This window comes from Lytechinus pictus, chromosome 3, assembly GCF_037042905.1.
Source record: "Lytechinus pictus isolate F3 Inbred chromosome 3, Lp3.0, whole genome shotgun sequence".
NCBI classification, from domain to species: domain Eukaryota; kingdom Metazoa; phylum Echinodermata; class Echinoidea; order Temnopleuroida; family Toxopneustidae; genus Lytechinus; species Lytechinus pictus.
Window position 1 is genome coordinate 21,588,172 of NC_087247.1, and position 17,318 is coordinate 21,605,489.

Genomic DNA, 17,318 nt, shown 5'->3' on the forward strand with positions numbered 1-17,318 from the left:
CCTCCAAGAACTAGAAAAATTGGATTGACAACTTATTTAGTGCATTAGATATTCATTGCTGCAACTTATTTCATTATAACAGAGACATATTATTCACACAAGTATAAAATAATGAAAAAATTATGATTTTATGTAATAACATAAGAAAACGGAAAGTGGAGATGTGACATCATCAGCCCACCTAACGAATATTCATGATGACTGTTTTCACAAAATATTGCTAAACTTTAAAATTCAATAACTTTATTATTTATTATCCGATTTCGATGAAATTTTCGGCATTTTGCTCAGTGAATTCTACTCTTTGTATGAAGATATAAATATTTTCAGCCCGGACCATCCCTTTAACACTTGTCTCAATATACTCACAACATTGTCAATTTGAAATTTTTTCTTTTATCTCATTTTTGAAAAACAACTTTTTTTATTATTTCTTGTCCAATGTCTTTCAGACTTTCACTGTTTTCCTTGTTTTCTCCTTTATGAACAAAAATTATTTCATTTCCAAGGTAAGATTTCTTTTTAATTGGTGCTGTGCCAGTAAGAAAACAAATAATTGCATTAAAAATGGTACTTACCAGAAAGTCGTCTGGCTGAATACCAAAGAGTTGTCTGAAATATCTGAATGCTATGGGAGCGTAGGTTTTGAATCTAAACTCAGGATATGAATGAGCAGGAGTGATGTTACTGCCCTCACTGAAATGAAAAAAAGAAAAGAAATAAAGATACATACAGTAAAATAACAAACTTTCAAGGCCTAACTGGTTCATCATATTATGCAAAGGAAATTTAATTTACAGCAAGTACAGACAAACACACAAAATGAGATAAAGACACCATAAATAAAACCAGCAGACTAAAGTATTTTATGTTCAGACCCATTGAACATGATTTTATACATTTTTTGAAAGACTAGACTGCAATATGTGTACTCCGTGCATGGTTCACTTTAAACAACTATGACTGTATACAAGTTTATCTTAAATTGTTTCTATAAAGGAAACTTTACTTGCACAAATTCCACTTAAAATCCATGTAGTAGAATATCCCATGCAGACTCTAACAACAATGATGAATTATTTCAATTTCTGTAATTGCATCAACCTACTATGTACAGTACATACATGATGTGGGAGGATCATGTTTGCAATCAACACACACACTACAACACACCATGCTGTCTGATAATATTTCAAATGACAAAGAGGGCTCTCAATTACCAGTATGATGTTATCTAATGTACTGTCATTAATTTTCCCCAAATCCTCTACGTTTGCTGATTTTCAACATGAATAAACCACACTTCCTCTCCAGATTATAATTGGTGATAAAAATGTGAGTTTATTACCAGCGTTCCAGGGCAGATATTTCCCAGTTTTCACATGATGATGAAGTTGAATTCAAAATTGCTATTTCAAACAGGTTTTTTTTTCCAAAATCAATTCAAATTCACTTTATGTAGGCATACTTCGTATGCACCCCTTTCAAACACGGCTTTGATTTCATATCAATAATATAATAAATATTATAAATATAATCATAAATATAAATCTCCCCAGTAATGTACATGAAGAACCATTGTTAGAACTGTTTAAGTCCCTCCTGAAAACCCACCTATTTTGATAAGTTTCACAATCCCATCTTTCGCTTCCATTGTGTTTTGTATGCAATTATACCCCATCAGTTATTTTGCATTGTTAATCATACTGTGTTTAGATTTTTTAAGTCGGATTATGTTCTTGATTTAATTTATTATTTGAATTTACTCACATAATTATCGACCCGTTGTATTTAAGTTGTGTTTTTGCCCATTATCTGTATATTTTGTACAGATGTATGTATTATTAATTTTCGTATAAAGATGTTTTCACTTTCAGTTTCTCTGTTGTTCCTTAACTGAGATATCTTGTACATATATTAGCGCTTTGAAACGCCTGTATACAGCGCTTTATAAATTTTGTATATTATTATTATTATCAAATTAAACTTACATTACTACATATTGTATCAGACATGAACACTATTAAAGTGGAAATGGTAGAAAAAGTACTGGCAGCCTGGTACACACAAAAAAGAAAATATGTACACTCAACCTGTACTTTACATACTGTACAAAAGAAATCATACATGGTACATGTAGACCTTGGCAACAACAACATCACTTCTTCATCTTAAACTAGGTCAATGCCTTACATAGGACTCTCTTGGATCAATATGTATTAACATGTGGGCTAATATCAGCTGACCTATGATTTGTACATGATCAAGAGCCATTTTTACAATGATCATTTTAATCAAGCGGATGATATCTCTGCCTAAAACGGGGCACACCCTCTTTCCACTCAGAAGGTAAACAAGTCATATGAAATGAGTCACCTATCACCATGATGTATACGTGTGTATTTTTTTACATGAATATGAGCTGGTTTTTTTAATATATTGTAAACTTCTGTTGAAATCTTCTGAATCTTATTGCATTATTATTTATTAACCACACTGTCCCCTCCTACATTGATGAATGAGTTGGTCCCTCCCCCCCAAAAAAAAAATTCTTGCATCATGGACACTGACTTGATTACTGAAATAAATCTTTGATGAAATTGTGCAATGTGTTATCAATTTTTTAACTATTCAATAGTTGCCTCCCAATATGTTTGTGTTTCTAATATCAACACCCACTTGTGAACATTACTACTCTGCAATTAGGATGAAAGGAAACACCCACTACAAGAACATATGCACCAACCTCAAAATAATGATGGAAGTAGTATTGCATTTACATGTACATAGATCCAAACATGGAGCAGTTGGAAAATATCTCATTAATCAAGGCAACTTTTGTGATTATTGCAATTTCATTCATAATACCAAAACTCATTAACCATGGACCTACTACTCTGTCAGAGTAGTAGGTCCATGGTATAACTGACTATGTACATTCAAAGATGGACGCTTAGATCAAACAATAAGAGTTTATTTCCCCCCCCCCCCTTTTCCAGTGTCCCAGTCTCCCAAAGAAACTAAATACCTAGTAGAGTAGATAAAGGGGGAAATGACCAGCATCAATATTGCTCTACAGTAAAGCAGAATCTTAATTCTTATTTAAAAGGAATTTGACAAAAAACACTTCACACTTTTTTCCTCAGTTGAAATCAAATAATCCTTTAAATTTCATTAAATTTATTGATCTTTTTCCATTCAATTATTTATTACCTACATTATCTTTAGTATTAACTCAATTACTAACTTACTACTTACTTAACTTTTCTATAAATGTACCGTACGTATTCATTTTCATTGATTTAATTGTTTATTCATTGAGTGATTGATTCATTTATTCATGCAATATGTAGTTTTTGTCGGTGCTTTCATTCATTTATATACTCATTCATTCTCTACACAGGTACGGTAGATAAGATCAGAATTAAACAGTTTTGGTCCTGGGCCCCGTCTTACAAACAAAGAGTTACGATTGATCCAAACAACCTCAACTGTATGGAAATCCATCAATGTCATTATTTTTACCTACTGGAAATTAACAAAATGTCTTTTGTCAACAAAGAGAAATACATTACATTTTAACAAAAAACAAAGAATGTATGAATATACAGCATATCTGGAAAATATTTTGAACAACCATGCGTTTTAGATGTTGACGTTGCTGGCTTTCCGTAGTTGTGGTTGATCGGATCTTTGTAAGACGGGGCCCAGGTGTGTGAATTGTGATTCATTAAGCTGGTCAATCTTACGAGTGACTTTACGCACAACGGTTGACCCTTTCTTGTGCTAAATGATAAATCCTTATGTATTACCAGCTTAGCACTAGCACTTAGCACCTACATGTACTATCAACATGTTCCAATTGTGCATAAAGTCTTGCAACTTTACAAACAGAATATGGAACACCCACCAGGTATTAAATGATCTAATTAAATCAATTTCCATGTTGTATGTAAAAAAAAAGTTTTAGCTTTACCTTGGAAAGAAGACACTTTCCACAACGGTGAAATCTTGCAGTAATACGTCTCTCTCCCTCTGATCTTTCTTGGCGGACAAACTTCCTACTGAATGGCCAATACCCAGTTGAATGGCGGCCATAAGAGTGGACGAAGAGGTCTGGCATATGATAAAAAGATCATTGTTCAATGCCACAGGTTGAAGCATCAATGAGGAAAGACACTGATGATTGACAACTATATCATCCATAAACATACCATGGACTTTCATGTTGGAAATTAAGAATTCAGCTTTTATCCAGAAGAATCATATGTATACAACTAAGTATGACAGCCAGCAAATAAATGGATATTAAAATGACAGGACAATATTGATAATGTCCAACATGGTTTCCTTTCTGGGCAAGCCTGACATCAAAATCCTGCTTCTTACTATGAAATGAGAACAGACAGATCTGTATTTTGGCAAGGAAAAATACAGACAGGGCCACAAAACAGGACAATCAGATTACAATTTCCACTTGTTTCATTTTCTATCATGTTAATATGAGGTGCTGACGTTAGTTCAGTACCGAAAAGGCTTTGACTTTGAGATGAATGTAAGTGATAAAGTTGCTATCATTTGAGCTAATTGGGGGTTATTGGAAACAAAGTATATTTAGATGGAAGTGTTGGAAAGCATGTATTTAAAATTAGCAGGTTTTCATGGGAGGAATTGTGGGAGTGATCTATAGCTGTAACACAGATTTTCACCTCCCTAATGAAAGTGATTGATGCTTGTAATTTAACATCAGATAACATCTCCATCATGATCAATTTGTGATAAAAATGAATTTCAGCGAGTTGTTGTTTATGCTACAATGAATCTGGGTTGATGATAGCTACTCCTCATTGAATTATTATTTATAAATCACAAAATCTGTAGAAAAATATATACATATATATACTTATTGATGAAGACACTCATTGAAATGAAAAATTTCCTTCACAATGAGCTCATTTCACATAATCTCTCTTTTATTAATCAAGAAAAAGCTCTTTCCTTCTGTTGACATAAAACTCGGTAGTTTTTTTTTTTTTCAATCATCCATGGAATTATTTTCCTGGTATCATATCACAAATTGCTACACATTTTTTAAAGACTGCTTCACAATTGTATTTTGTTTAAAACATATGTTTATATAAAATTAGGACTGTACAGAATTTATGTTGAGAACTATTCTGTTTATGACCAAATATGCTATTCAAATTTGGTAAGCATAATTTTCCATCACATTTTTTTTATAAAGCTTCAGTATGATCATTTCAGGAATAAAAAAAAGGGGCACAATCGGCAGAGATTGGGAAAAGGGAAGAAGAGTAGAGAAAGGCAGAGGGAACACTACGGAAATTATGAAGGTAACCGTGGCAAGACGGTAGGTATGATGTTCAAAAGGACACCAATGCTCCTCACCTTTTTATAAGTAACCTGTCCATGTGTGTCCACTCTCCTGTGACCAATCTTCTTCTGCTTATTGGTGCTCCCAGCACGGGTGGCATCAAACTCTGAAGTTGTCATGCTTTGCTACAAATGCAAAATATGCAAAGAGAAAATAATAATCAAAATGAAACGTTACTTGAAGATATACCTACAAGCACCATCCCCGACAACAGCCACACATGTATGCAGAAGTATTGCAAGGTGCATGTAGACTTTAGAGATGCAATAACGCTGTTTTGTTTTGGTACGAGTGGTTACAAAGTTTTGAATTCTTAAATCATTTTAAAAAGGTCATAGCCATGTGTCATCATGAAAGTTTACACTCTCATAAAAAACACAGTTGAATTCCAATTCAACACATGACCTATAGCCTACATAAATGTCATTTGCCAATAATAATGGAAGGTTCTTAGATCATCTAATATCACTTCCTGATGAGCAAATGTGTGTAGTCGAAGTTTTGATACACCCTGTATTCCTAAACTTGCTGCTCTAACAGTACATTGACCCCTGTAGATGGTGTTGACCTATTTGACCTTGACCATAGACCTGCCACCTATGGCTATGTCCATGCCTTGACTTTGTCAAAATATGGCAGCCTCTAGGAGAAACTCCTACATTGTACACTGTACTTTTATGCACATGCACCATCTGTAAATTTGTGTAAGGCTACATGTACTCTGCACAACTTTTAATGTTTTCACACAGAGAGACAGGAAATACACAACCTTATTTCAATAGACGGTGATTTAAAAAAAAATACATGTATAAACATAACCTCTATTTTTTAAGCCATCTTGTTTCATTCTTGTATAAAGAGTTATGATCTGTTCCACAACCAAACAAGTAACTGATGTTATTTCTTTAATACATTTCAATGAATGAAAAAAACATACATTCTTTTACCCTTCTGCCACATGTTACTTGATGAATCAAAAGTAAATTTTTATGGTTCAACCACTTCTGCTTTTTTTAAACTGAAAATAAATCAAATATTCTTTTTTAATCTTTTTTTTTAAGTTGGCATGAGTGTGATTACATGTGTAGATATATTCAAATATCAAAGTTTTATGAATGTATTGAAAATCTGCATCACACAAGAGTTCAGTGCTAAGCTAAACGGAGGCCTTTAATATGGATATCATTGTTTCAGAGATTATCTATGAAAATCTGAAATTGGAAAGTATTAAACTGAACATTATCAGAACAACATGGAGGGGGGGACATCTCCCTGGTATAAGGTACATGTACAATATACAAACATGTGCATGTACATTTCATTATGTGCTGTCACATTCAAAGAAACTGCAATACGGATGTTTGCAAGAAGTACACACTAAGACCTACCTAAAATCAGCATGATTATTCACAAATACATGTATTGTACCAGACTTGGAGCTTATGAATCAATACTCCCTTTAACAATCATTCATTGCTGAACCCATTATGACAACAATCACATCATATTTGATATTCAAAACTATTTTCATGGATAGTTAAACCATGTGCATTCCTAAATACGCCCACTCATAAAGACAAAGGGGACTGCTTGGATAGTGAATTGCTGTACTGTACATAAACAAATACTGTGCATGTGTTTTGTGTTTTTGTGTTTTTTTGGTTTTTGTTTGCATTTCTTTTTAAGATATATACCAAATTTATTTTTTCACTCCAGCACAAACCCCCAAAACTGTTAATTTCTATACTAGTAAGCCAATACGCTGTACTTCCATAACAGACACTACAGTGTACATGTTTGGGCTGAGTCAAAATGTTATACCAAACACCATTCAATTGACCACTATTGTAATAGTTTTTGTTTTGCCATTTTGTATACCGTTTGACTGTAATAAGATTTTTTTTCATAAATAAAAAATCTCCCAAAGTTGCTGAAATTTCACTTTTCACATCTTCTCATGTATGAAATTTCGATCTTTTGTACATATTTCCTTGAAATTAGTTTTATTTGCTGAAAATTACCCCGAAAATGAGCAAATATTCCCTTCTTTCTTGAGTATGAAAGATAAATATTGTGAAGTTTTATAATAAAGTTAAGTTGAAAGAACGGGACAGGATCAGATTTAGGCAAGGCCAACAATAATTTGCCAATATTGCATAAACTACATTTTATGCCAACTGACTTGATAATTAGCATCATTGATTTTCATCTCATTTAAATGCTTTGGGGCCTTTTATCTACTTTCAAAAATTAAGAAATAAGGAAACATTGTCATTCTATACTTTTATCAAAATTATTTTAAGGAAATATACTTTTTTCGTTCCTGTCTGTTTTACCAAATCCACCCATTTAAACAAATTGTTTCTTTTTTTTTCTTTTTTTTCCTTGAGTCCATGTTTTTATGTCAGGGTATATTGGTTGGTTTTCACTGTACACTGTAACGGGATAGTTCATACATGTTTGTATAAATAGCCAGCAGAAGGCGACAATTACATGTACATGCCATGATGCGATACATGAGAAGTACATGTATTTACCTTTATATTTGGATGTGGTGGCCCTTAAAATATGTGCATACATACAGTGTACACAGTACAGTTTTTCAGTACAATGTGGGCTTACTTGAAATCATTATCATCATAAATAATTCCAAATTAAAAACCAAAAAAAGTATCAAATTCATTGCTTCTTGATTGTACATGTACATGTAGTATACTTACATCCAGGCCTTTGGGTTTTGAAGATAACTTTATTGATGAGTTTTTACCTGCAAATAACAGAGAAAGAAGAAGGAAAGAATGATGAGCTGCCATTTGAAGAATTATGATCACATCATATTGTACCTATGATATATAATTACATCACCACCAAAATTTGAAAAGAAAACAAAATACATGATATGCAGTACATACATGTACATGTTGGCCTACCGGTATAAATGACATGTACTGTATGATATAAATTCCAGTTGTAATCACAAAATGAATTTGAACTGAGACCAACAAAATAACGGCCAAACATACCCTTTGTTATCAATGCATATGCCCTATACAATAACCATTGATTTGCAAGGCTTTTTCTGCAGATCATTACTTGCTCAAACTACCGTACATGTACAGAGTATTTCAGTTTGGTTTTATTAGCTATCCAGATAATCAATGAAAAACAGTGAAATGAGCCACTCAGCCAAATTCTCACACTTTGTAGACACAAATATTTCTGTGCAGCAGATAATCTTTACACAAGTATTGTAAATGCAATTCAATATTGTGCAGAATTTGAATGATAGGGACCAAAGAGACATTGCTATAAAATAAAAACACATTAAAGGCCTTATCACATACTGATGTCTTACAATACTGTCTGCCTCCATCCAACAATTTTTGTCAGACAGCATTGAGAGGCCAGGCAAATTCAATTAAAATATAAATAGCCTATTCTGTACATGAACATGTAGGTCTAGAATGATTTTGAATGTGAAGTGTGAGCACTCATTTCTCAAAAATGACATGGCAGAATACATTTGACAAGGCCTTTAATGACTGACTTCAAAATATTTTCGAGTTACACAGTAAAATAAAGGTGATTACATGAAAATATACACACTTTAAACATGGAGCTATCATTGAGGTACATGTAGAAAGCTCTTTATACAAGAAAAATACAAGTTTGTGATTGTACATTGTACCTGTATGTACATGTAAATTGTATGCATGCTTTTACAAATTAAAAGGAATAGATTTTTGTATTAATAAATATATCTACATGTAGATGAATAATTCATAATTCCATTCAATTTCATTACTGTCAGTGAGAAAATTTGTTAATAAAAGAGAATTGAATTGCATTATGAATAATTAATCTAGATATTTTTCATACAAAATGTAAAAAAAAAAAATCCTTTTTGAAAGCATGCATACAAATTACATGTACAGTGCATCCTAGAAAAAAGGAAACTGTAATTCAGTGTAATTTCTTCCTTTCATGATCATAATATTGCTTCATAAAATGTACATGAATGGAAAGATACATGTATGCCTCTCTTCTTTAATTTGAGACCCATCTCAACGTTCATAATGCGCACGTGACTGAGTTAGAACAACGGAAAGTGATGCTACTAAATTTTCATTTGCATGAGCAAATTACAATTTAGAGTAAGTTTTTCTGGCTTTTAGTTTAGAGTTCAGAGTTCAGAGTGAGACAATAAAGTTCATAACTTGAATATCCATCTTTTCCTCTTCCATATGAGACCTTAATATGCATAAAATATGAATGATGCATGGTCAAGAAAAAAGTTGCATGGTCAAGAAAAAAGTTGCATGAGAACATTCTTGATTTCTTCCTATTTGACGGATCATTGTAAAACAAGCATTTCATTTTCCCAACAAACAGCAGACAATGGAATAATGGTGAATGCTCTTCAGTATATAGCAATGGGAATTCATTTTGTTATATCAAATTGTTAATTGTCATCTCAAACTTCTCTCAGTCGTTTCATTCATTACTACACATTTTACAGTGGTGGCGGAACACATTTTAAGGGAGAGGGGTTAAACAGAAAAGGGGTATGTTTCACTTTTTACAAGTGTAGAGGAGAAAGCCATTTTTTGCTTGGAAGGCTATTTTTTTATGTGGGTCACCCCCCCCCTCCAACATTCCGCTGCTCCTGCCTCGTCTAATCATTTTTGTTCTTTACAAATGAGAAAGAATTCAAACATATTAATCAGCCAACCACAAATCACACTCACCGGTAGTCCATTGTCTGCAATCTAGTTGGAAATGCTTGTTTTTCAATGATACGTTCAACTTTTTCTCGACCACATTGAAAGACGAAAAACTTGGTATTCCATTTATGAACTTTGTATTCCAATAGATAGGTCAGTAAAATCCGGAAGAACTTCAAATCATAATTTGCTCATGCAAATGGAACTTTGGTAGCACAACATCCCATTGTTCTATTAACTCAGTCATGCGTGCATTATGAACTTGAGATTGGCTTCAATTGAAAAAAAGGAATCTTTTCATTGAGGTATATCTCATGTAAAGCAAATTCATAATTATGATGGCGAAAAATTACTCAGAATTACGGTTTCCTTTTTTTGGGACACACTGTACAATTATATTTTGTATTCTTCTCAAAAAAGCTCTCTACATGTACATGTACCTCCATGGTATCAAACATAATTTCCAGTGAAAACTACATGTATAGAAAAATTTGATTGTAAACATGTACATCTCACATGAATCAGGAAGAAAAAGTAAAACCATTTCCAATTTCTCAGACAAGGTGCGAGGTCCACAACACATTGCCATGGTAACATGCCCTTAGATTACTGTTGCCTTGGGAATGTCAGATTTGTCTTTCTTCGAGAAGCTCCATGCACAGCATAATGATTTGTGCACATTATGCACACAAGATGAATGTTGTCTTTGCCTAAATGTAGTACAATTTAATACTGTAAGGGGCAACACTTCATAATTGCATTTGCAAGTACTTTCACTGAGTTCTCACAGTGAAAATGGAATGAACCGATCAACTTTATGTAAAACAGGAATCAAGCTCTTTTCGGTATTCAAATACATTTGATGCAGCAAAGATTACTCCATTTTAGTGCATTAAATGTAATAAGACAAAACAGTATCTTAAACAACTTGTTCTAAACAAAAAAAAAGATCATAGATCAAATTTCTACTCGTACATGTATATGAACATGTAAATGTATACGTTAACTCTTTAGTCTTTGAAAAATTGAGACAAAAGCAAATTTCAAGCAATTTCTGAAAGACAGATGGAGGGTCTCCTGAAAGTATATAAGCGAATAAAAGATATTAATTCAAAGCTATTGTAGCAAAGATAGCAAACAATGATATCATGAGAAAGTCTATGAAATGAAGATTAAATTTTGCCACCCTAAAATAATACATTTCGACCTGGAACATATTTTTCAAATTATGTTAGTCAAATTTGTAAAATCATGAAATCCAAGCTGAAGATGTTCCCACCTACATGTAAGATGCCAATGATACAGACATGTACATGTGGAACAGTGAATTCCTGGCCAACTTCGTAACATTTTTTTTCCCATTCATTTTGACACAAATTTTGGTTGGCGCAATGTGTAATTACCATTTAAAAAGCAAATTTGTCCTTGTTCAATTTGATTTTTTTGGATGATATTAACTTTTGATGGAATACAAAAAAGAGAAAGAAAACTTTATTTAATTAATGTGTTAACATTCATGGGTAGTGTGGTCTTGTGGTTTGAGCATTTAACTCATAATTGCAACTTCGCAAGGTTGTGACTTCGAATCCACTTAAATAAAAAGACCAGAGAGTAATATCTGTACAAGGTCAACCACTATGACCGATTACCTGAGATGTAAAATGGTTTCTATGTACAGTGTAATTGGTTATAAAACCAGCTTGGTGTTTACCAGCAAAAAGCTGTCCTGCTGAGTTCCTACAAGAGTTACATGTACCATAAATAAACAGAAACATTAAAGTTTGACAAACAGCAGTCAAATTTGAGCAGGACACAAGGTGGTGGGGGTTTCAGCAGTAAATATCATGAACAAGCATATTTCTATTTTATTTGTGCAATGTACATGTATGTCATCTTCAGATAATTTGTCAATTATTATACATGTACAGTAGCTACATGCAGTAGAAAATTAAATGTATGTACAGGAAACACAAGAAAACAAAATAAAAAATATGACTTATTCATAGAGGAAACATGAATATGTTTTTTTTTTAACATAATCAATGATGTAAAAATTAAAAATGATCACAACAGATCAAGGGTTTTAAACAAAAATTCTGAAAAAGTAAAATCAAAAGGGAAACACTACGATATTATAACAGGTCACATCACTCAGGTCATTTGGCCCACTAGAAACAGAAAGACTCTGGTTGGATCCAAGTATTTGGATTTGTGTAATAAAAGAAGACAAACTATTGTGTATTTTGATTCAATGTTTGATTAAAACAAAAAGGAAGAAAATGTGAGTCTTTAAAGTGTACTAAATTATTTCTTTCATATACAATAATGTACATTTTCATGATATTACTGAATGTTTGTACACATATTTATTTTAATGTGTCATTAATCAATAATTTTCTTTCCAATATTATATGCATGTATTTTTCACACCATTCCTTTCAAATTACATGTAAACAGATTCAACGTTTGCAATTTTTATGTTGGTTCATGAATACCCCCTGTGAATTGAAAATTAATTTGTGAAGTTACTCTTCATGGCAAACAGTGTATAGATCTGTATCTGTAAATGAATAAATAAATAAACAAACAAGTGAATAAACAGATGCATTAAATAAATATTTTAGATTCTCAATAGGGAAAAAAAATGTTAAACAGTGTATTGAATGCTGAATGATCTGATAGATAAAATTGATTTTCTTGTAAAAACATTGAAGTATCGTCAGCAGTCATCCAAAGCATTGTATCACACATACAACATTGCAAACCCATTTTAGAGAAAATAAACTTCAAAGTTTACTATAATTTTCAGTTTTTCACACTTCCACAGCCTTAGAACATAATGATTAATCATGCACGAGAAAAATGCATGGTTGGAAAGACCAAGACAGTTGCTTGACATTGGTATTTTTATTTTTACACAAAACCAAGAATCAGAGAAAATATCGCAAAAGATACATACATGCTTGTAATTTCGATTTGAGCAGTTTAGATTTTCTAACATAAAAAACACCAAAGGCGAAACAACAACCCTGACTGCGATATCAATGTGCGCGATCAGTCAAAACATTGTATCGCTCTTTTACGTGCAAAGGCAAGGCAGTGCCGATACGACGGTTTGGCTGACCACGCATTTGCATATTAAGTGCGCACAGCTATTGCTTTGCTACAGTACACGTTTCCAATGGGACTTGCACATTTTATCAACACTTTGTATGGCATAGCTGTGAAAATCACCACACATCTCAAAAACTAAAATAAATTGCTGCGTAGAATAGAATAGGACCTTTACTTTAAATTTTTGCAAAAAATCTCAAAATCATTTTTTTTTAACAAAAATTGATTGATACCATAGTTTGGATGAACGCAATGATATTTCTGACTTTATTCTGGCCTTTTTCTGATGAATGTTATCATATACTGATCAAATACATATATATATGAAATGGATGTGTAGGAAAAATATAGTTCAATGGACAAACAGCCTCAGAATGAAAGACAAAGTTCAATAATGTGATAGGAAAATGTAAATTGTCAAATATGTGAGTATGGCAGAGAAAAGATAGTGACAAACAAGGGCAGGGGAGGGTAGCGACCACACCACTGACCTCTACAGAGCTGGATAAAAATGCTTCTCACCACAGATACCTGTTTCCGGTGATGCTTCTATTTCGAAGCTCTGAGATCCAGCGATAATAGTCTCTAAATTTCTCCCCCGACACTCAATATTTTCTTCTCTATTTTTGTACACAAGAATAATTGTTGTAGTGCCATCAGTGTAGTTTATTCTATAATCAACTGTATCTTGTTGTATGGTGAAAGGAAATATGCTTTTTTGGGGGGGAGTTGCTTCTTCTCTCGATCCGTCTGAGTACTATCATTGATATTATTATTCTTTTTTTTCATTTATTTTTCATATGTTCATTTTCATAATCATATATCACTTAAATTGCGAACCCCCATTTTGTACCGCCCTGGATTGATATGGGTGAAGGGTGAAATATCAAAAGAATGAAAAGGGGCAAGGAATTCAAGTGATAAAACAGAACATATTTTCCAATTTTTTTTATTGAGTTTTTTTTTTATCCAGGATGGGGGCACATCAGGCCCGTGCCCCTCCCCCTTGAAAGCCATAGAAAATATTTGTTTGGAATTCATTTTGTTTGATAATTTTTTTAAATATTTAATTTCATTTGATTGTAATCCTTTATGTTTGGATTTGAAATCAATAAAATAAACTTGAAAATTAAAACTTTGGTCATATTATGTGAAGCGAGGATCTTTTTTAATTGTCATAATTATTCATGACACAAATCATCTTTCTGTGAAAAATGTCCCCCGCTTTACCCCCTTGAAAAACCTGGATCTGCCCCTGAATAGGCCTTTGTGGTAAGAGAATATCTTTTTTTTTTTTTTTTTTATTCCGAACTTCTTCTGTTACGTTCATAATTTGGAAATTAATGCCTAACTTTGTCAAAAAGTATGTCTGTAATAAGGGCTTCTGTATCAAGAGTCCCATGACAGAAATCAATTTTTTTTTTCTCGAAATAACTGACTTTTTTCTTCATTTTTTTATTTCATACATTATCGATACAAAACAAAATTGTGAATTTGTCTTGAGGCTATCGAGACTTCCTTACCACAACTGGGCGTTGTGGCGTGCGCCTGTAATCCAAGCTGTGGGGAAGTTGCAAATTGATGCAGAGGTTTGAGGTTCGAGCCCTGGTCATGTCTTTCGGATGGTGACGTTAAAGGTCGGTCCCATACGTAAATAATCATATCTGATTGATACATGTCTGACAAAACTCAAATACACACACACCAGAATGCATTACGAGCAAAGTTTCATCCAAACCCGAGAAGTTAGTGGTCCAAACGGGTTGATAAACCTCTATGGTTTCGTGAGATCTTTTTTCTTTTTCGATTTGTCACTGTTAAACACCATAGACGTAAACGAGACAGAGAAATCGGTGAGTTTTTATTCATTTTTTCATATGATATCGATGACTTAGATGGCCTTTCCATCTAAAAACAGTTTTAATTAACACATTAGTTCAAGTTTGCATTAATTCGCGATTTTGGGCGAGGGGAAATAGAGCAATGACATATTTTCACAATTGGACGGTATGCTAGTGCCGAGAACAAAGTTATAATATCATATTTCATAACCTTGTCATGCTTGTTCATTGAATGAGTGGATAATTCCTTAAATTTTAAATGCAAGGCAAGGTTGATATACTTACCTCTCATAAATCATGTGCCTTATCATGGAAGTTGGTTGCGTGCAAGTCAAGCTGCTGTATCACAGAATTGTGTTAACCCCATTGGAAATGTGTAATAAAGAAATTGCACACGCCGGTGAATAAATGAAATCGCCTCCTACTCTCTCACTCAGTTCACAGTTCATGCATGCCCACTTTTCCTTTCAGTAAATATTGCGTTTGTAAGTGCCAATAAGGCTTTAAAAACATAACCATTGTCAATACTAATTTAAAGAATCATTTCCACTCACCACTTGTTTCTGAACCATGCCTTTCTCGCTCACGTTTCGCCTTTTCGGCGGCTGTATCCGCCATTATGAGATTCCCTATTTGGAAACAACGTCACCGACCGAATACATACGCACACCCACACACACCTGCCGCCGGTACTGTAGGGTTCACGGCCAAAGCACAGCACTGCCACTGGCTGGCACTGGTCTGGGACTGGGTACTGCCTACTGAGTACTGGGTAGATAATTTCAGGCCACACAAAAACTCTATTTTTTTTAAGAAGTCCTCTCCAGAAATAAATTTCACTGCGTTCCCTTGCTCCTGAAACATAAACGGCATAAACTACTTGTCAATACTGAATTTAGTTCGCAACAGCTTGATAAAATATATTTATTTATTCATGGGAAAACACATTCCACACCGGTATTTTTAATTTTGTACAGGCTGCCTAGCGCCTGGCGCTGGCCTGCCTGTTTTTCGCTTTTGTTGTTTGTCGTCATCTGTCGGCAAAGACAAGAGAATTTTGGGAGGTTCCCTCATTTCGGGTTTCGCCATATCCATGAGATAATAATGCAAAATAGAAGATATGTCTAAGAGTGTAATTTCTATTAAATCTTCTTCCATAGGTGGATCCAGGGGGCCGAGGCGGAGAAAAAATGGGAAGAAAGTAAAAAAGAAAAAGAAGGGAAAAGAGAGGAGAAAAAAAAAGAAGGGGATTCATAAAAGGGGGAAGACGAATGACTAAAATAAGATGAGGGGAAGATTTCGAAAATAATTTTAAAAATCTTTCATGTCACTATATACAATTTTCGCTCGAGCTTCACGCTCGCATTGCCTTTGAGGCGATATATATCTTGCTCAAAGTGGAGCTTAAAATATCAAATTTTGAAGTCAATATACAAAACACCTTTCAGCTCGGAAATCGAACTTTCATTATTTTGTTTGATTTACATATTGATATTTCTAATTGAAAGTGTTTTGTAAAAATTTGTGTTTTATGGTCTGAATATTAACATTTTCTGCTCGCAAAATTTGATTTGTCAGGTACCTATTATTTTTCTGTATTCCATAAAGTTCTCAAAATATCCCTATACAGGCAAGATTGTCAAAACGTAACAGCGCTACACGTTCGCAATTTAATTAGTGAGTTATGTATATCTCAATATCAATTCTATAACAAACTGCTTAAAATCCCCATTTCATTACATTTTATCAAAAATTTCGGCTCGCGATTTGCGCTCGCATTGAGTGTTGAAAATATATGAACTCATACATCTTATTCATAATAACAAAAGTGCTTTAAACGTCTAGTTTTCAGGCCATAATATTAACAGATTTCGCGCTCTCATTAGGCTTATTAAATTAATAAATAAGATATTAATTTAATAATCAAATTGTCCTTTTTTCAGAATGGAATATCGACAAGTTTCATCTTGCGCTATAGGGAAGAGAAATAGGAAGATAGTTATCATTTTCTTATGACATAATGTTCATAGAATTTCCCCCAATGTCCCGGTCCTATATGTCAAAACTCAATTATGAAACATTAACTCTTTTTAAATGTGATCCATATCCACCTCACAATTTTCCTACAAAGTGCTTGAAATACCCAGGACCAAAATCCAATTGAAACCAGTTGGATTTCCAACTGGTTTCAATTGGTTTCAATTGGTTTTAACTGGAATTTAACAATTTCCAGTTGAAACCAAT

At 33.3% G+C, this 17,318-nt stretch overlaps 1 protein-coding gene across 1 annotated transcript; it reads right to left on the reverse strand.

The window, feature by feature from the left end:
- Positions 1-401: 401 nt before the first annotated feature.
- Positions 402-16,051, reverse strand: LOC135153737 (phosphatidylinositol 4-phosphate 5-kinase type-1 alpha-like). The gene is made up of 5 exons (XM_064097860.1): positions 15,629-16,051; positions 8,116-8,162; positions 5,410-5,520; positions 3,977-4,116; positions 402-696 (listed from the first exon to the last, which is right to left on the reverse strand). Exons 1-5 carry the CDS (start codon positions 15,690-15,692, stop codon positions 402-404), a joined length of 657 nt encoding a protein of 218 aa, XP_063953930.1. The 5' UTR covers positions 15,693-16,051.
- Between the last annotated feature and the right edge of the window lie 1,267 nt (positions 16,052-17,318).

Bases quoted from the DNA above. Each gene is read 5' to 3' on its own strand.
- LOC135153737 (XM_064097860.1), bottom strand. From the start codon at position 15,692: ATGGCGGATACAGCCGCCGAAAAGGCGAAACGTGAGCGAGAAAGGCAT. The intron at 8,163-15,628 runs GTGAGTGGAAAT...TGTTATTTGCAG, and splicing joins GCATGGTTCAGAAACAAGTG to GTAAAAACTCATCAATAAAG. The intron at 5,521-8,115 runs GTAAGTATACTA...TTGCATTTGTAG, and splicing joins CAAAACCCAAAGGCCTGGAT to CAAAGCATGACAACTTCAGA.